Raw genomic sequence first — 21,181 nt, 5'->3', positions numbered from 1 at the left:
TAATTTTTTTGTGAAAATTTATTGTGTAACTTACCATATTATTATTATTATTATTTTTATATAATAAGACACAAATCTTAAAAATAAATCCGTGCGTGGCTACACACCTAGTCATAATGAAATTAATCTTTGTCAAAAAAAAAAAAATGAAATTAATCACATCAAACGTGCTAAAAAAAAATCACATCAAACGTGCAAAAAAAAAAAAAAAAAAAAAACACAACAAATCTCCGTCACTATATAATTGTTGGTTGTACAACCAGTCAACTATAATACAGTAATCAAGCGTAAGTAAACCTTCTAAACGCATTGTCCTAATCAAATTAATTCATAATCATCGCAAAATCACAATCACAAAGAAAATGGCAAGGAAGATAGACGAACTTCCTGAAGATAATTGTAATCAGACGCAATTGCAGAAGAAGTTTCTTCAGACACTACATCTTTTGATTGCACAAGTACGAATTTTTCTTATTTTCAGATAAATCTTGTTTCAAGCATTCGTGATTTTAGGGTTCTTGCACTTACACTCTTAATTGTTGTAATTGTTATTGAATTCCGGTTTAAATTTCAATATATTGTCCCCAATTTGAGGGTTCTTTACATTTGCTATTTCTTTCATAATTAATTTGAATGGTATGATTTTTTCTCCTCGATTTTAGGGTTCTTGCACTTACACTCTTATTCTTGTCATTCTGAAAACCATGTAATTGTTATTGAATTCCGGTTTAAATTTCAATATATTGTCCCCAATTAATGATAGTCAGGGATTATTTTGGAGGAGATGATTACAATATCTGGGTAGTTGGGTTCATAATGGGTGAATTCTGCTCAAAAGTCGTAGATTTGGCAATTAATTTTGTGTTTGGTTATTGGGATGTGTTATGTCTAGTTGGAGCTTTGATATGAAATGGTGATTTTGTGATGATGGTTGGGATGTGCCGTTGATATTTTTATGGTTGTTGATGGTGGATTGATGCAGTTTTTCAACAATTTCCATTTTCTTCTGTTTCTTTCAAATTAGGCTTTATTTTTTTTGGATTTCTTGTCTAATTTTCTTCAGTATTTATGGTAATCTGTGTTTTTTCTTATTTTGAAACAGGAGAATGTTTATGATGATCTCCACGATACGATGTTTTTAAAAGATCCTGTCAATTTTTTTAATACTCTGAATTCCGTGATACAAAAAATCTCAATTTGCATCACAAAGTTGGAACATAACCTGTCAGTTTTTTCTCTTTCCTTGCGTAAATATGTTAGTAATGTTGTTCTTTTTCCTATCTAATTATTGATATTTAATGTTTATTATGCAGTGATAGAGAACATCTAGACTATTTGATGCTCTTTAAAGATGTCCATGACTTGATGGGCCATGGTTCCTGGTCAGTCTCTTCATTAAGTAGTTAAATGTGTAATCTGTTTGGATTATGGGTTATGTGTAGTTATACGTCATGAAAGTATTATTGGTTTATAGCAATGGTAATGGCTCAGTCTTTGTTTATTGGTTTATAACAATCCTGCATCTGTAAAATTTCAGCATTGGCATCAAAATTTTACGAGATGCATGTAAAACAATGTTGTCTTGCGCCCTGATGAAAAATACCGAAGGGTAAGTGTTATATAAATGATTTTTATAATATAATTATGTACTTGTATTTTATGCAAATATGTGCTGCTGTTGGGATTAATTTTTTTCATAAATATCTACTCCTATTTATATAGGTGTTCAAAGTGTTTGGTAACAGTAAAGACTGCATTCATCGATGTGAAGCAGAAACTACATTTGTTGTTTGAGGTAAGATAATATTTCATTTCATACAAACTTTAGCAATTAAAGCTTGTGTAATTACTTAGTACTGTGGTATGTTGCATTGCTGTTTGTTGTCATGATGGATCAATCTCACATTCTAGTAATTATATTTGATGTTTGAAAAAAGTTCGAATAAAACAATGGTGTCCTACAACCTAATGTCTTTCTTTTTTTCTTAGACAAATATTAAACCACAATAATTCACTCGTTCACCTGCTTGTCTGGTCAATAAGGTTACTCACCTTTAGATTTAAAATGTAGTGAACTGTATGATGAGATATCTCTGGCACCTGATCATTTACCCATGCTTCAATGCCTACTTGTACCTTGGATCCATTTCCTATTGTCCAAGCAAAACCTTGTGCCAAGCCCTATTCTTCCCCAAGAACTATTTGCTGCTAATTTCTTGCTAGGAGCGTTCAGATTTAGCATATTCTCATTCTCTAATGTCATGTGTTGTTTATTTTGTAGATTGAACAAAAACTCTTAACTGCTGGTTGGACAATCCCTCCATCGAATGTCATTTATCTTCCACCTTCTTTTGATACCTTGATTGATAAGGTACTACTTGATTAATTACAGTTGATCTCTTTCTCTCACTAGTTAAGTATGTTAATCTCTTCTTTTCTTCTTCTATAACAGAGAGATGTGCATAATGAGTTTGGCCATCTGCTGTTTCTGAAAAATCAAAGTACAATTGAAGATTTCAACAATTTCTTGACTCTTGTTGTACAAGACACTTCAATACTCCTTGATGATTTGGAGACTAACCTGTTAAGTTTTGAAGAAGACGAAATTAACTTCTTGAAGATGTATATGGATCTCCATGTTGCAATGGGCCACAGTTCCTGGTATTTTTTTTTCACTCTAGTTTTTCTAGTTTGTGAATGTGTGTTGGGGTGTGGTAGAAGGGGTCATCAAGATGGGATAAGGTCTGATATGAAAAGTTAAACTTGTTGACATAAAATGGTGATTAATACTTGTATTATCAATGTTGATGTGTGTGTGAATTTATTATGATTCTTGATGCAGCATCGGTGCGAACATCTTGAAAAAGGAGTTTCATGCAGTTTTAACTTGTACGAAATCGAAGTACATAGAAGGGTATGTTGTTTGTACATTATTTATTACATAAGATTATTTATTTTTAAAAATTATGTGAATATCAAGAAATTCGCTGAGGATCTATATCATATATCAGAATTCCCAGCTACTTGGCAGAAGCAAAGAAAGAACTTTTCAACATTGTCAGGAAACTAAGTTTCTTTTTTGAGGTGAGAAATTGTATCATTACTTTTGTGATTCAGTAAAGTTACATAACTGCATTATATCGCAATATCTTGACATACATACTGACTTAAGCTTAAACGATAAAATTAATGTCATTTGCTGTGTTTCTGTACTCTGTAGTATAATGCTGGAAGGTCACCAAATTATAAATTTGAGGCCACTGAAGTGAATTATAACCATGAGGCCACACAGATGCAAAATTTGTACGAATATCACATAAAAGTGTTGCTTGATGAGGTAAATTACTTCTCTATGGAAATAGTGTTGACTGTCAAGTATACCTTGGATCCATTAAATTTTTTGTAATTTCTTTTTTTTTTAACAGGGTATATTAAACAACACATTTGCTGAACTACAACTGAAAAGCAGCCCAAATTCTGTAAATGAGATTTTTGATAATTTTTTCGACTTTGTTCATGGAAAATTGCATGATTTGGGAAAGCTTGTGTAAGTTTTTTTCATAATCTCTTATTTATGTCATGTCCTTCTGGAATTTTCTAATTTTCTTACTGAATTTGAATGTTTTATAATGCAGAAAATGTGAGGTTAAGGACTTCTCACTGATTAAAACATTTCTTGGGGAATTAATTGAACCCTGTTCCAGGTGATTTTTCAACAGTGTTATCATTATTAATGGTTAAATTCGTATAAGTGTATGTTAGTGATGGTTAATCAAGAAGTATCAAACAATTTGGCAGTGTTTTTCAAAGAATATTTGAACTGCAAAGTATACGCATTTCTTGTTAGGATTTTTTGAACTTGGTTAACAATACATTACACTTTAAACAATGCAGGGTCGGTGCAGAAGCTATATTAAGTGCGTGTGTTTCACTTCGGATTCTTACTAAAGATCAGAGACAAGAAGGGTTCGTACTAATCTATGCTATAGACTGATTAAGTCTTCACAAACTACATTTCATTCACCCACTAAAAATTTGGTTTTCTGATGAACTTTGTGCAGACTTGCTGAAAGTTGGATACAGTTAGTCCACGCTTCTAAGAATTTTAAGGATAAAATGAAACCTGTACTTGCTGTGAGCAAAGTTTTTTGATTTATCTATTCAATTACTTCAATTAGATAGATATCATGTCGTTTTTTGAACATGTTCTAATTATGTGTCTCTTTATAGCTAAGGAGTATTGATGCAGCTGTTAATCTACCTATCAAGCTCCCTATCAATACGGTATTTACATAGAACTACAACTAGCATGCAAACTGTTCTGCTAGTGAACAATCAGAGCTTAACTGATTGCCTAATGCAGGAAATAGGTGCTTCATTTGCAAGATATCAACTGGAATTCATTTCATCTGCCGAAGAGTTGCTTGATAAGGTACTAATTTAGTACTATAGTAATCAACTTTGGTAAAATTATTTTTTCAATTATCTCTAATTAACCTGATTTCTGTTATCTGATGTGTAATAAACAGGGAATCGTTACTCGTCTTTTTGATGACTCTGCTGATAATCCTGGATTTCTTGCATTTACCCTGAACCAGTTATTTGATGAAACTGGTTCTTTGCTTGATAAATCTGCGTCATTGCTGTTAGTTTCTTTGTATATATTCAATCTATTATTTCCATAATTATATGCTTTAAATGTTGACTAATGCTTAAGTTTCATGCAGTGAACATGATTTGGAATCCATTCTTCAAATTGATGGAAATTTTCTTGATAAAGTCCGTGATATCAGAGATAGAAGCTTCTACATAGGATTAAATCGCTTGCATAGTGCTTTTGAAAGTTTTTTGATCTATTTTGATGCCAATTTTTTTGAGGACACTTGGTATAAAAAGTATGTTATCATTGTCTGAATCATGCAAGTTGTTTACATCAATTAAAATAATGATAATGATTTAACAACTTTTGTTGGATTACAGCTGCATTAAGTGCTTGGCACAAGCAAGAAATGCATTGGTAGAGGCGAAGGCTGAATTAGGAGGCTTTCTAATGGTGAGTATTATTATGAATTCCATTAACAATCATTTATATGAACTCGCTGCTAATTATATGCTTGATAAATTTTATTCAGCTACAGGAAAAACTTGTCAAAGCTCGTGGATCTGTTCCAAAGCTACGTAGCAAACATACTTCGGCTAAACATACCTAGCTTGTAGATTTTTGCAAGTGTATAAACTTGTAAAGTAGGTCTATAACTAGACATTGATGTAAACTGTAAATTTGCAGATTCCCCTTAATAGTGTTGTTGTACTTAATGTTTTGACCTTTGCTTGTTTTCGGTGCTCCATTGCAAAGAATTCGGATGGTACTACTCTGCTCCTCCTTGTTCATACTCCAGCACACACTGTTGAGCATTTCGTTCACAAACCCAGCTTGTCTTTTTATCTTCTGTCTCGATTGTCCTCCCTTCTCCCGTCTAGCATAGTAGTGTGGTCTCTCTTTTTTTTTTTTTTTACTGTTTTATTCTTAAATTCTCATATCGGGCTTTATTTCAAAAAAAAAAAAAAAAAAAAAATTCTTATATTGGGCTTTTATTTCTTTTTTTAATTAGGAACCTTTTTATTTAAAAAAAAAAAATTAATAAATAAAAAAAGTCAATGCATGTGTGCATTGGAAGTTTAATGAATTCGTTTGACTTTTATTCTTTCCAACCGTTTTCATAAATTAAAGTCTACTTCATTGTTAGTTTAAACTCTAGTAAGAGTATAAACAGCTGGTTTCAAAAAATTTAACTTACATATAGAATTCTTTTACGGAGTTTTTTTTTTTCTTCAATGCTGTAATTCCTCTTACCAACCCTTGAAGGCCACCTAGGTCTAAGAAGAGTCGGTTCTATCTACTAGTAGTGAAAACAACACAACCTAAGTTATAATTTTAGGAATAAAAATGACCTACAAGAATAACATGGTTTATTTAAGGTATGTACTATAGTTTAGTCCACAAACTTATTCATAACTTCATTATCTTTGTAACCTAACGATAGCAATTCATCCTATATGATAAGAGACTTACGCTTTGTTTGGATATCTAAGAAAGAAGGAAAGGAAGGAGAGGGAAAAAGGAGGAAAGGAAGGGAAAAGAAAGGGAGGGGCAGGTGAGATTCATTTTTTCCTCCAATTATCTCCAATTTTGGAAGGAGTAGGCTTATTAAAGAGAGATGGAAAATGGATCCTTTTCTCCTTCTTATTCCTTCTTCCCCCAATCCTTTACCCAAACAAGAGAATTTGTCCCCCATCCTTTCTCTTCTCTTCTTTTCCTTCCATTTCTTTCTATCCAAACAAAATGTAAGAGTCGACTTTTGTGTTTTGGATGTTCACATTTTTTTTTTTTGGACGCAAAGTTTTGGATGTTCACATAAAATTTCTAAAATATAGTATTTATTTTTTGGTAAAAATTTCTAATGTATATGAATGTCAAAAGATTATTCAAGGTATGTCATAATTGGTTCAATGGTTGGTTTGCATAAACGGTTGTTTTTCTGGTTGGGAAAACAATTCCTTGATTATGCTCTTTTTTATGTACTAGATAATATGAAAGGGGTCTGGGTAACCTGAATAAGAAAGAGGAGAGTTTGGTCCACAAACAAGACTTTGGAGATTTCATACTAAAATCAATTGGCAATAGTAGGAGTTACTTCTCTACCTTATAAAGTCGAACCATCCCTCCTCTTTCTCCAATATGGGACACTCACAAATGGGATACACTGGGTTTCAACAATTACCTTAGTTTGGGCATCCATGAACCACGATACAATTACAAAACTAGTTTTTGTGCCCGGGCGATGCCCCGGATGATTACATGGGATTGAACACTAATATACATTGTAATGTATGATTTAGTATTCTTGTAACTAAATTTGTTGTTTATATTCTCATTTGTTACATATTAATATTTAGTATTCAAAACATTACATAAAAAATCACTTAGCTTGGTGGTAAGATACCGAGTTCTAAAATTGGAGGTTGTGGGTTCAATTCTTGTGGAGAACCATTTTTTTTATTTTGATGAGTGCATGACATGGAATGAAAAACAAATGGAAGGGGAGCCACGTGGTGTAATGAATGGTTGAGTAGGTGACGTGGCGTAGTGAGGAGGGTTTACGTGACACGTGGACGTTTTTAGGAACGCCTTTTAATATACTAGTTGTGGACCCGCGCGCGTTGCGCGCGGTTCCCCAAGTTATCGTAATTAGTTATATAGTAATTAAGAAAATATTATGGAAGGATGAGTTGGTGTATTTGTCAAAATTTATATGACTGATAAGTAGTTACATGTATTTTAAAATTTTGAATCCTATTTTTGATTTTTCTAATGTATGAAGTTAGGTAGTTATGATATATATATATAGTATAATCAAAGTGAGAAAAAATAAACAATTTTAGACTTAGAGAAAATAAATCAAAATCAAAGTGAGATAAGTTCTCAAAGAACCAAAATTTAAACCCCTTTTATTTTATAAAATATGAGAAGTTCTCCACTGTAGCTTATAAAATATGAGACCGAGTAATTCGAGTAACCCTGACTTCATAATTCGGATAACCCCTAACAAAATATCTCGGGTAACCCCTGCTACACGGTGTGGCCTGCTGCACCAAAAAGTTGTTGTTTGATAATATATGTTGTAACAAAATCGAGTTCAAATAAGTGAGAAAAGATAAAACAACAATCGAAAATTATAGGTAGCACTTACTCCCTCACTCTCTCTCCCTCGAGCCTTCTCCTTCTTTCTTTGTTACTATATCATTTACTCTTTCTCTGTCCTTTTCTCTCAAACCTATTCCCTATTTATCACTTTCTTTATTTCTCTACCAACCCCTTACATTTCTCCTGTCATTTTTTTTATCTTTTCAATAATACAATACACGACTCATAATGTAATAAATTATAACATCAGGCTCCAATATTCACATTAACTTTTTCACAACTTAATATTCACATTAACTTTTTCACAATTTAAGATACTAATAAAATCACTCGTGTAATCTTTCAAAACTTCACCATTATAACTATTTTCCTCTCTCTCTACCCCTTCCATTCCCTCATCCACTTCCTATGCCTTACTCCCACTTGCTCCCTATTTTTCTCTTCCTTTCACTGTTCTATTTATGGTCTTGAAAATTTAGTTAGCCCCACTTGCTCCCTCATTCCTTCCTAAATCCTTTTTCTATCCTAGCTCTCATTTATCTTATTTGTTCATGCATAATTTAGAAAGTCTCTTTCTAATTGCTTATACTTTTATCATGTAATTAAAAGCTTAAAAACATTATATTCTATAATGGCCTCCTAACGGGATTGGAGCTGTAATCTTGAATAGTTTTTCATAGCACTTAAGGTCACTGTGTAATTAATTTGTTGTATTTTGACATAGTATTTGTTGTATCAACAAATATAATGTTATTGTTATATATGGATTAGTAATGTCGTTGTTTATGTAGTAAGAATTTATAACGTGAATATTAATTATGGGTCGTTCTTTTTTATATGACTGGATTGGTTTTTGTTGTTGTACCAGATTAAAAAAAAAAAAAAAAAAAAAAAAAAAAAAAAAAAAAAAAAAGATGATTGCCATACTTGTTAACAATAATGTTGGAGTTGCCAAGATTAATTACACATTTACTTAAGCGCAATGCATAACTATTTCGATTCTACATGTCAGTTTCATAAAACACATGCATGCCTTTCAAATGTACACCTTTTAAAAAAGATAAGATAAATTATTTAGAGGTGAACAAACTTTTAGAGATAAGATAAAAGATTGTCTCTACAAATTTGTTCACCTCTAAATAATTTACTAATCTCTAAAAATCATAATTACCTCACCCCTACACTAATTGTTCACTCCCAAATAGTTTGATTACCCTTAAAGAATTGCTCATCTCTAAATAAAATGTCCACCCCTATAAATTTGGCTCACCTCTAATAAACTTATACAATTACCTCACTCCTAAATAATTTGTTTACCCTTAAAAACCATATGCAAATTAACTCACCCCTAATAAATTATCCACCCCTTAATAGTTTGCTCATTACTAAATAAGTTGTCCAGTCCTAAAATCCATATACAATAACCCCGCCTTTAATTAAATTGGTCACCCCGCCTTTAAATAAATCCAACTAAAAAAGTTGTCCTATCCCTATATCTTTTTTTAACCTCTTTCTATCTCATCCTCTTTCCTTTATAACCCATATTTCAATCTCTCCTATTTTTTCTAACTTTTTTTTTCTCCTAGCCTTTATCCCTTCTTCTAGCCTACCCTTTATCTCTTTTGAACTGGTATCTCTATCTTTCGGCCTGCCCTATCTCTTAGCCTCTTTTTGTCTCTCTCTTCAAACCCTTCGCTTTCCTACTTCTCTCTCTTCTCGATGATTCTCTCTATTCTGGCCCTTGTTCCTCTACTTATCTTTCCCTTTCTCTCATTCTCCCCTTCCGGCCTCTTATCCTCTATCTTAAGTAACCCCTGACCGACTAACCTCGCTTTGAGTAATTCTTTAAGTAATTCCTGAATGAACCCTCAAGTAACTATTGACCGATTAACCCTTGACCTAACTCTTTAAGTAACCCTGACCGAATTACTCAAGTAACCCTTGACCGAACTCCATAAATAACCCCTTATTACTTAGTAACTCAAGTAACCCCTGACCGAGTAATTCGGTAAACCAATGACCAAGTAACTCCTCGAGTAACCCTTGACCGAGTAATTCAAGTAACATGTGATCAAGCAATCCCTCAACTAACCCTTAACCGAGTGAACCACTCGAGTAACCCCTATCTGAACCCCACAAGTAACCATTAGTCGAGTAAGTCATGTAATCCTTGACTGCATAACTCGGATAACCCCTAACAAAATAACTCGGGTAACCCCTGCCACACGGTGTGGCTTGCTGCACCAAAAAGTTATTGTTTGATAATATATGTTGTAACAAAATTGAATTCAGATAAGTGAGAAAAGATAAAACAATAATCGAAAATTATAGGTCGCACTTACTCCCTCACTCTCTCTCCCTCGAGCCTTCTCCTTCTTTCTTTATTATTATATCATGTACTCTTTCTCTGTCATTTTCTCTCAGTCCTATTCCCTATTTATCACTTTCTTTATTTCTTTACCAACCCCCTTACATTTCTTTTGTCCCTATATCTTTTTTTGAGCCTCGCTCTATCTCATCCTCTTTCTTACATAATCCATATTTCTATCTCTCCCATTTCTTCTAATTTTTTTTCTCCTGGCCTTTATCCTTTCTTCTAGCCTTCCCCTATCTCTTTTGAACTGGTATCTCTATCTTTTAGTCTGCCCTATCTCTTAGCCCCTCTTTATCTCTCTCTTTAAACCCTTCGCTTTCCTAGTTTCATTTTTATCTCTTGATGATTCTCTCTATTTTGCCCCTTATTTCTTTACCTCCCTTTTTCTTTCTCTCCTTCTCCTCATCCTCTCCTCCTCAATCTTAGTAACTCTTGACCAACTAATCCAGGCTGAGTAATTTTTCAAGTAACCCCTGTATGAACCCTCAAGTAACCGCTGACCGAATAACCTCTTACCGAACGTGTTAAGTAACCCTCACCGAATTACTCAAGTTACCCCTGACCGAAGTCCTTAAAAAACACCTTACTGAGTAACTCGAGTAACCCATGACCGAGTAACTCCTCGAGTAAACCTTAACAGAGTAATCTGAGTAACCTGTGATCGAGTAATTCCTCAAGTAACCCTTGACCGAGTAAACCTTTCGAGTAACCCCTATCTGAACCCCACAAGTAAACCCTGACCGAGTAACTCGAGTAACCCTAACTGCATAACTCAGATAACCCCTAACAAAATAATTCGGGTAACCCCTGCCACACGGTGTGGCTTGCTGCACCAAAAAGTTGTTGTTTGATAATATATGTTGTAACAAAATCGAGTTCAAATAAGTGAGAAAAGATAAAACAACAATCGAAAATTATAGGTCGCATTTACTCCATCACTCTCTTTCCCTCGAGCCTTCTCCTTCTTTCTTTATTACTATATCATGTACTCTTTCTATGTCCTTTTCTCTTAAACCTATTCCCTATTTATCACTTTCTTTATTTCTCTACCAACCCCCTTACATTTCTCCTGTCCCTATATCTTTTTTTTTTTAATCCTCTCTCTATCTCATCATCTTTCTTACATAACCCATATTTATCTCTCCCATTTTTTCCAATTTTTTTTTTCTCCTGGCCTTTATCCTTTCTTCTAGCCTTCCCCTTATCTCTTTTGAACTGGTATCTCTATCTTTCAGTTTGCCCTATCTCTTAGCCCCTCTTTATCTCTCTATTCAAACTCTTCGCTTTCCTAGTTTCATTTTTATCTCTTGATGATTCTCTCTATTTTGCCCCTTGTTTCTCTACCTCCCTTTCTCTTTCTCTCCTTCTCCTTTTCCTCTCCTACTCAATCTTAGTAACTCTTGACCAGCTAACCCGGGCTGAGTAATTCTTCAAGTAACCCCTGTATGAACCTTCAAGTAACCGCTGACCGAATAACCTCTGACCGAACTTTTTAAGTAATCTTGATCGAATTACTCAAGTTACCCCTGACCGAAGTCTTTATATAACACCTTACCGAGTAACTCCTCGAGTAACCCTTAACCGAGTAATTCGAATAACCTGTGATCGAGTAATTCCTCAAGTAAACCTTAACCGAGTGAACTTCTCGAGTTACCCCTATCTGAAACCCACAAATAAACCCTGACCATGTAACTCGAGTAACCCTGACTGCATAACTCGGATAACCCCTAACAAAATCACTCGGGTAACCACTGCCACACGGTGTGGCTTGCTGCATCAAAAAGTGGTTGTTTGATAATATATGTTGTAACAAAATCGAGTTCAAATAAGTGTGAAAACATCAAACAATAATCGAAAATATAATTTACTCTCCCTCGAGCCTTCTCCTTCGTTCATTATTATTATATCATATGCTCTTTCTCTGTTCTTGTCCTTTTCTCTCAGTCTTATTCTCTATTTATCACTCTCTTTATTTCTCTTCCAATCCCCTTGCATTTCTCCTGTCCCTATATCATTTTTTTAGCCTCTCTCAATCTCATCCTCTTTCCTTCATAACCAATATTTCTATCGTGAAGTGATGTGAAGGGCATAACTTATAACTTTGAAAAAAAAAATGAGTATAACTTAGAAATTCAATAACTTAAGGGGCATAGTTTAGAAAAACTCAATGTTATTTTATTATTAGACTTTAAAAGATCACTTTTTTGCCCATTCCCATATTTGAAGATTTTTTTAAAAACTATTTTCCATTTGTAATTAATTTTAGAAATTGTATTTTTTTTTTTTTTAGAAGTTGTATCTAGATAGTTATGAATTGGTAAATTTTTGTATAATATTGTACAAATTATAGATTATATATAAGCGTTTCAAGTTCTCTCCAAATAAATTTAAATACAATTTCCTACTTGTTTATATAAAAGCTTCTTGTCATCTAGAAATTTAAAGCATATTACATTATTATAATTGGAAATTAAACACAAGCTTTAATTGAAGATTTGATCTAAATTAGATATAGGTGGGAAATTGGGAATCATGGGATCACTTACAACAAATGGAATAGTACTCATGTTAACAGACTAATAGCAGCCTCTTCCTTTTTACATTCCTTTATGTTGCACCTATATCCTAAACTCAAAATTCACAAAAAAAAGCAAAGTCCAAAGGAGAACGGATTACCATTTCATTTGTAATCAGTCCTCACATGTTATATCTTAGGACACAAGAGGTTGGAGTCTGATACTTTTTTGCTACAGTATTCATAAACTCAAAAGGAACCAGCTTCAAATCCTCCCAAGTCAATATTACTTCAAGGTTTTACAGTCACACCTTTCGCATTTTCTCTTAGCCCTTCCCTTCTTTATTTGTTCAAGCTCTGCTAAAAGAGCTTCAGTTTCATCTTTATCATCATCATCGTCACTGAAAATATGGGAAGTATAGCACACATCAAACCAACATGTCAAACAGATCTATCATACAAGAACAGGGAAAAAAAAAAAAAAAAAACTAAACAATCATAATATTCCGTATATTAATAAGAGCTCTGCACATATGTCTGAATCTACATATCAACCACACAAAAAGACTTTAAAAATGGCCAAAATCACAGGTATATAGTGAACCTTTTGTGTTTTTTGAATTGGCAAAAGATATTCGGAACATGGAATGGAGAACAAGGCTTAAGCACAATTAAATGTAAAAATTTCTAGTTCCACTTTCTATCACATCTTTTTTAAGTCTGAGGCAGATTCATAATATGAAACTAAAAGCCTTCTACCTCAAATATTCTTGCATAATCTTCTATTTACAACTGATAAAGCAACTGTGTACACAATATGGTCTAAATACAGCAGTACAGAACAATTGATTAGGAATACCTCCGGCCCAAAAAAGATGTAAATCATATAATTTCAATTAACTTAGGATCAAACAAAAAAGTAAAAGCCAAGAAACCAATTATTATTAATTCCTAGTTCTATTATCTACATCAGAACAAATATTGAACAGGCAACCAATAGGACAAAACCTCAAACCATAATCAGAAATGCACTTCAGACTTTATGAATCAGAGGCCCATTATAATCTTCAAAAAAAAAAAAAAAATCAGAGGCCCATTATTATACAATTACACCCTAATGAAAATTATACATCTAGCAATCCAAGCATAATGAGAATGAAATCTCTAAAGACAAAGAAATGGAGCACCAATACTGCATAATTTTCTTAACATTATGAGCAAAACATAGTTCTTAAAACAAAAGGAAGTTGTTATGACTACCGCTAAACTGAAACTAACACCAACCTTAGAAACAACCTTCTTAACAGCCTCTTTAAAACCGCGGTAATAGTCTCCTCATTGATCAATCGACAAACTGCATTCAAAGAAACAGAAACCATAAGATAATTATTAGATTTCAAACCCTTCTGACTTGTATTAACAATCAGTCTCACAGTAAACCACCATGCAGACATCTAAATTGTTGATTTTACGAAGCTCTAGAATATTGTAACCTCCACCAACCACAACAATTAACAGCTTTTCCATTCTTTTTAGCTTTAATTTATGTTTAGGCTTATTCATAGGCAAAAAGCATAACCACTAATATATTTGAAACCTATCAATTTAGGTTCTAACATACCGAATTGAAAACCACAATAGTAGTTGCATAAATCTAAAGAACACAATTCATAAAAATTACTAACCTACAACATCCCAATCATCTACATGTTTAGAAAATAGTTCTAAACTACTTCACAACTCACAAAATTCATAAAGAACCAAACTCGACAACCTGTAGCATCCAAGCCTCATGAGTAAAAACCATTAATTATTGTTCTTGGCAAATATGAAATTCATATCTTCAGAACTACTATTTGATTAAAAAATCCATAAATCCAAAACCCTATCCAACTCTAATTGCCACATACAACCTCTATGGAAATTTCTTAAAAAATAACAATAAATAAATAAAATGACATCTTTTCTCTCAGCGAGTTCAAGCCATTGATCAGACTTGCTTGCAATGCATTGGGACCATCCTCATTGTAAAACTGAGCCTTGGAACATACTCAGCCAATTCTGCCTCGCTATTACTGGTATGGACCTTCATTTTAGAGATATCTCATCAAATATGATAAGATAGAATGAAATGGAATGGACAAAAAGCTGCTGCCTCCAAAGCTAAACAACAAGGTAAATAATTATGACTGAGCAGTTTCCTTAGAATGCATGAGGTTTTCCAGGGCACTAATATCTTTCCAGTATCCATTTGAGTCAGACGCACCTACAAGCAGGAAATTCTTTATTTCAACTAATTAATGATAAAGTTTTGTATAAAGTATCTTGATTAGTTGGTTTCAAAACAATATAAAAAGTATCTTGATTAGTTAAATAAATTTAAGTCTAATTTGTAGTAACAAGGATAACATAGCCTAAAAACTATTTGACCATATGCTTATTAGTTAAACCAAACACATTATTCCAAAACTATTTAACAATTATCTCAAAAATCATTTTGCTTATGAGCAAAACAGAGTGGGGTATTAACTGTCAAAAATAATAGAATTGAACCAAAAACAGCACTTTTCTTGGAGCTTTGGTTAGTACCTACCTTTAAGTTGTATTTATCACTTAGTTTACCTTTTCAAGATACAAATTAGTCAATATCTCAAAGTATTCAATAAAAAAGCCTTAAATTAAGATCCAAAGACAAATAAAACTTCCCACAAAAATTGAAAGCATAGTTTCAAAATTCACTGAAAAGGCTATTTTGATTCTTCCAGTCCCCTTCAGTGACCAAAAATAAGGATGGAACCATTGATGTAACCTTTGTCGATGTTCCTTCAGAAAGATTGCAATGATCAACCTCAAACTCTTCAAATGGAGGATGGTAAATTTTCGTGCGTCCATTAGTACCTCTACGTTGAAGCCCCTAAGTATATCAGGTCAGTCCTGAAATAAGATGAATTTAGTTAGATATACAATACTGATATGACTAATCACATCCCATACTTGCTTAAGTGTACAACTTCCTGTCAAAACTGAGTTTTATCAATACCTTCAAAGTAAAAATAAAATGAGGAAAACACAAATGAGCAAAGAGCAGACAAAGAAAACTGTATCAACCTCAAATTTTCACTCGCTTACTAACCAACATAAAATGCTAGAACAATTAAGTACTACTGACATTCATGGTAAAAGAATGCTACTGACGTGTTGAGAGTAACCATTATCTAAAGGAAGTGCTCAGAAGAATACAAAGAAAATTCAGAAGAATTTTAAACATTGGTAACAAATTATTCAAGGATTGTACCAAGAACAATGCAATCTAAAACTAAAGAACTAAGCAAGATTCAAATATCAAGCATGTACACCAAGAGCTTACCAGTTTGTATGTGAGCATATCACATGAAGTTTTAACATCCCTCTTCTCGGGAGTTAAACCAGCCTGAACAATCTGAAGTTGCCATACACTCGATACAATCACCAGGGGAAATGATTTTGGCACACCATAAGTTGATTTTTGCACACCCTATGTGAGATCAAAGTTTTTTTATGTTCCTCTCATATAGAGGTATGCCAATATCAATAAAGGGTGTGCCAAAATCAATTTCCAATCACCAGATACATATCCATGTAGTTCCTTTTCTCCCAGGCACAACGCTTCACCATAATTTAATGTTACATAGTTGATTAGGATTCAGGAAAGCTGCTAGCACACCCACATTACCCGGATACTCCTTTCCAAGCCATATGACCAGTTTATCCTGTGATGTTAATATAAAAAAATGTCATTAGATAAAAAAAGACCCCACATAAGAGAGGGAAATAATTGTATCTTGATAAATAAAACAATCATAAAGCACATGTGCTAAAACACATCTAAGAGATCCCATCACAAACAGATAGATTTGAAAAACATACAGGGTTTTCTAAAAAGATGTCAAATCTACATCAGATAAGTTTAAGAGGTGTAGGTCCAATGGGCAATAGAACACTTTTAACACCAGGTAGGCCTTCATTAACCAACTCAAAGAAAGAAATGTAACTAACACTCCACTCGTATACTCTAATTTTGCACCATGATATTATGAATTCAGTTATTACATTAAAACAAAACCAATGTGGCGTCAGATATCAAGCTCACAAATTGCATATTAGCCCATTTCTACATTAAAAATTGAATTAGAATCCAGTTTCTTTCTTACTACAGTATATTAAAGTAATATGATTCGCCAAAAGTTTTTGTTTTTCAACATCAACATAAGAAATTGGAAAACTAAGGACCCCATGAAATGAGGTACAACACAAAACCAATAAGAAAAATAACATACCTCATCCTTATTCCTTAGACAAGAAATCAAATGGTATAGCACCTCAGCAATCACAAGCTCACTTGCTGACATAATTTGAGTAAACAGTTGTTTCAAGGCATTTTTATCTATATCTTCCACATCTTTTGGGGTGATGTTCAGCGGTTGATCCACAATTGCAGCACCAACCAACTCTGATATTTCTGGAACACCTTTAAGAATCCTTTGGAGTTCCTGAAATACAAGAGAAAACTAATGAATGAATTAGCTAAAACAGGTTTCATGTTACAAGTTAATCATCGATTTCGTAAAATCAAGGGTGGTGGAGATTGCCCTTCTAAGAGATTACTTCCTATAAGAAAATTTAACTACAACGGCATACAGATAAAGACACAAAAATAGTGGTCCACAGAAATACATGTATAAGCCAGGAAGACAAAAGTTTCTCGATTATGTATGAGTTAATGTATCTAATACACTACTATATCAAACAAACAGCAACATATGAGCTCCTCATAAAAGCTTTTAACGTGTTAAAACAACAAAGACTTCTAGTTACATCATAAGTTTCAAGCACTTGTTCAATAGAAACTTAACCCTGAAAAATTCAGATAATCAACAATAGTGATTAATAAAAGGAAACTCGGGCAAGCTTCATACCTCGATATTGACAAAATTGCAAAGGATATCAAACTTTGTTACTGCAAGAGCCCTTTTTGGCTTATGATTGACATCCTTGTAAACAAGGTAGTCCCTATTGTGCAATTTCTTTGCCAACTCCTTGCATGGGTGAGGTTGTATCAACAATGTCTTTGCGACCGACAATGCCTATAGAACCTCAAGCTTCTGGATTTCTTGCACTAAGAAAGAATGATCAGTGTAAGTAACTGATTCCCTAAGAATTGACTACCTTACAGCTGTATATCTTTCCTGGTTTAACTTCTTTATTGTAATGAAAAAGAGAAACCTTGGAGAAAATTGACTAAAAACAAATCAAATCCCAGAATAATAAGGCAAAGGCAATGGTAAAAGGCTATTCTCCACCAATTGAAATGAAAAATGATGTTTTAAATGTGGCGAGGGAAATTAAATTGCAGCATTGAATGTTGAGATTAATCTAATAAAGGCTGATTACTCAAAGAACCACCTAAATTGCAGTGACTGACCCAGAAATGTTATGTTATATTCTCCAATTCTGATTTAAGATGCTACTGAAGTTTAGGACAATGAAATCCCATCTCTTAACCCTTCTGTCTAGCCTCAATTACTATGACCCAGATAGCAAATCAATAATCCTACAATTTTAGAATCTAACTTCAAAGATTATAAATTACTATGACCCAGATAGCAAATCAATAATCCTACAATTTTACAATAAAACCCAATTTCTGAATTATAAATTCTTTCATAAGCCCTGATCGGAGGAGAACTCAGAGATGAAGAAGAAAAGAAAAAGAAAGGAAATAAGACACTGCTCAATATAGAGGAGGAGAGAGGAAGACAGTAGGGAGAGCGAGAGCCAAAAAGTTTAACCCTAAGCTAAGTAGAAGCTGTAAATTAAAATAGATAGTTTGCATCAGATCTATCACTTTCTTAACAGAATATAGGATGCTGATATCTTTGATATTAACTTCTAAAAAGAGGCATCATCATCAAGATAAAACGTGATTTAATAAAGTTAATTCTTTGTTAATTAATTATTATATGAGTAATCACTTTAGCTGTGTACTTAATATAACTGATTTTTTTTTCCCCTTTTTATATGAAGATTTTTTTATGGTGAGATAATTCAAAGCTGATAAAACAAATAGAAACTGGAGAGTATCATTTTTACAGATCGTCCTTATACTTAATTTGCTGATTTGCATGATTAAATAACAAGTCCCTCTTACTTTCATTAAAATAGTAACAAAGGTCAAAAATACTAAAAGGAAAAATATTAGCCATCAAACTTGTAAAATCCCTTTAATCTTCCACAGATCTTAATCGTCAATTTGCCACTAATAAATGTTGTAAGTTATAAATAAATACTACTAACATTTAAATTTTGGTAACATGGATTTTACTTTGCTTGGCCATTACATAAAAATAATGTTGAATAAATAACTTATGTTTAGGCTTAATTATTCATAGGCAAAAAGCATAACCACTAATATATTTGAAACCTATCAATTTAGGTTCTAACATACCGAATTGAAAACCACAATAGTAGTTGCATAAATCAATCGGTTGAAGTAAAATAGTGATCCAATCAGATGAAATAAACAAGCAAAGATAAAATTCAGAAATCAAACTAATCAATAAAAAAAAAAGGAAAATTTAACAATGGAAGTTCACCTCAAAAGCTTTGTCAATGGAAAAGTGACAACCCAAAAGCCCCTTCAATGGAAAATTTCTCCTTTCTATCTTCCCCAACAAAAATTCAAACCCATATTTTAATTTCATAATTCTGAAACAAAAAATCTATATAAATTCAAATATACAATAATAAAACCAAAAAAATTCGAAAGAGGAAAGTACCTCAACAGCAAAGAGACCGTTCTTCAAGTACTGCGCAATGCGACTCCCCGAAAATCGAAGGCCGACCCAATCCCTATCAATAATCCCCATCTGAAGAAAACAACGAAAATAAGAAATAGTGGATGAAGAATGAACGAGAAAACAACTACAAAATCAAAATCAATTACTTTAAAATTAAGAATTTAGTTGAAATTACAGCAAAATATAAAATAAAATAAAATTATAGAAGCAATTACCTCCCCCAATTCAGCATCCCGCATAAGATCAACCTCGGTGAGACCCGCGAGTAAAGTCGGCTTACTAATTCTAAACTTCTTACTAAGCCGTTGGTCAGATCCCCCACTATTTGAACACCACCCAAAAAAGTTCCCAACCGAAAACCCTAACCCTAAATCACGAAAGGTCGAACACTTTTAATTACCCTGATTGTAGATTATCAAAATTATCAAAAAATTGACAAAACATCTTACCTCAAGAAGCTGCTTTAATGGAGGAGGTAAAAAGTTGAGTACCCTTCAAGTCTTCATTGGAGAGCTCATATTATGCTTCAATGGAGGAGAAAGCTCAAAATCTGGAGGTGGTTTTCAGAAATTATTCATTCTGTTTTAGGAATTAGGAATTAGGATTTGAATTGATGTTGATAAAAAAAAGGAATAATTGTGAGGATGAGAAGAGCAAAATCAGCGTACGCTTCAATGGATCAGATGAGAGAGATAGAGTATGAGAGAAGGAATAGAAGAGAGAGAGAGAATAGGAAAAGTGGTATAGAGAGAGAATAAGAGACAGAGAAAGAACGCTAACTCTTAGCCCAGCACGGTGCTGGGCCAAGCACACATTATATGGATTAAATATTGTGCTGTGGGTCCTGCCTGTAGTATTGGAGTGGTATTTATACGGATTACATGTATTGGTATACATGTACATAAATACGCGGGATAATTTCAGCCCCGTTGACAAAACAGTGTCCCGTTGATGGCCGTTATTATGCGAATATCAAGTCAGCTGAATTTCTTGCCCAATTTCTCCAATTTCAGCTCCAATTTCAACTCAGCTCCTTCTCCTCTCATCATCTCTCCTCTCATCCTCTCTCCTGTTTCGTCCTCTTACATACTCAGCTATGCCTTCAAATGACTATTCATCTAGAAATTCGTAATTGGGTCGCAAATGTAGATTGTGAATGTGGATTTTTTTTTTGTAATTTTTTGTAATTGGGCGAGGATTTGGGCGAATTTAGGGTTTATTTGTGATTTTGTTTGTGAACTTCGTAAGTTGTTTGCGAATTTCGGGTGTTGGAATTGCTGAAGCGAAGCCTTCTGCCTTCACATTGTAAGTGTGTTTCAACTGCATTTCTATTTTTGATGTCGAATTAATTGGCTGAAGCAATGGCATAGAATTTCTGTATAGTTAATGGCTGCTAATGTAATGTGTTTGAACTGAGTAAATTTGTAAATTTGGTTTAGCTGTAGATTTAGCTATGTACTATACGTGATGAATGCATGATTTGTATCATCTGGTGGCTGTGTTGAATCATATGATTTATGCATGTTTGTTATTTGTATGTTGATGATGATTGAGAAAGCCATTTTTGCCTTTCAAAGGCAACTATTATAAAAAGTATGGTTAGGCCTAACTTCTTAAAATTAAGGGGAAGATTGAGCATGTTTCTGGTGGTGACTTAAGAAGGCTAATTGAGAATGGAGGTTTATGCAAAGAAAACACTTGACATTATTTAACTATTGGCAAAATGTGATTTTTTTCCCACTATAAAGCAA

At 33.3% G+C, this 21,181-nt stretch overlaps 2 protein-coding genes across 2 annotated transcripts; one reads left to right on the top strand and one right to left on the bottom strand.

Annotated features, from left to right (window-relative positions):
- Nucleotides 1-288: 288 nt before the first annotated feature.
- Nucleotides 289-5,346, top strand: LOC145602646 (uncharacterized). The gene is made up of 20 exons (XM_081658815.1): nucleotides 289-458; nucleotides 1,103-1,224; nucleotides 1,314-1,382; nucleotides 1,538-1,609; nucleotides 1,723-1,795; nucleotides 2,282-2,371; nucleotides 2,453-2,661; nucleotides 2,843-2,914; nucleotides 3,012-3,084; nucleotides 3,221-3,337; nucleotides 3,426-3,547; nucleotides 3,636-3,704; nucleotides 3,895-3,966; nucleotides 4,062-4,134; nucleotides 4,231-4,284; nucleotides 4,364-4,432; nucleotides 4,530-4,645; nucleotides 4,728-4,895; nucleotides 4,981-5,053; nucleotides 5,133-5,346. Exons 1-20 carry the CDS (start codon nucleotides 363-365, stop codon nucleotides 5,208-5,210), a joined length of 1,887 nt encoding a protein of 628 aa, XP_081514941.1. The 5' UTR covers nucleotides 289-362; the 3' UTR covers nucleotides 5,211-5,346.
- A 7,215-nt stretch (nucleotides 5,347-12,561) lies between these two features.
- LOC145600524 (mannose-6-phosphate isomerase 2-like) lies at nucleotides 12,562-19,669 on the bottom strand. Its single transcript, XM_081656407.1, has 8 exons — nucleotides 19,646-19,669; nucleotides 19,410-19,499; nucleotides 17,800-17,871; nucleotides 17,550-17,717; nucleotides 16,911-17,123; nucleotides 15,962-16,343; nucleotides 13,879-15,528; nucleotides 12,562-12,995 (listed from the first exon to the last, which is right to left on the bottom strand). The coding sequence occupies exons 1-6, from the start codon at nucleotides 19,667-19,669 to the stop codon at nucleotides 16,242-16,244; spliced, it is 669 nt and encodes a 222-aa protein (XP_081512533.1). The 3' UTR covers nucleotides 12,562-12,995; nucleotides 13,879-15,528; nucleotides 15,962-16,241.
- Between the last annotated feature and the right edge of the window lie 1,512 nt (nucleotides 19,670-21,181).

This window comes from Chenopodium album, chromosome 21 (genome assembly GCF_948465745.1).
Source record: "Chenopodium album chromosome 21, dcCheAlbu1.1, whole genome shotgun sequence".
NCBI lineage: Eukaryota > Viridiplantae > Streptophyta > Magnoliopsida > Caryophyllales > Amaranthaceae > Chenopodium > Chenopodium album.
Note: the sequence above shows the minus strand (reverse complement) of the source record. Positions and strands in the feature narration are given on the sequence as shown.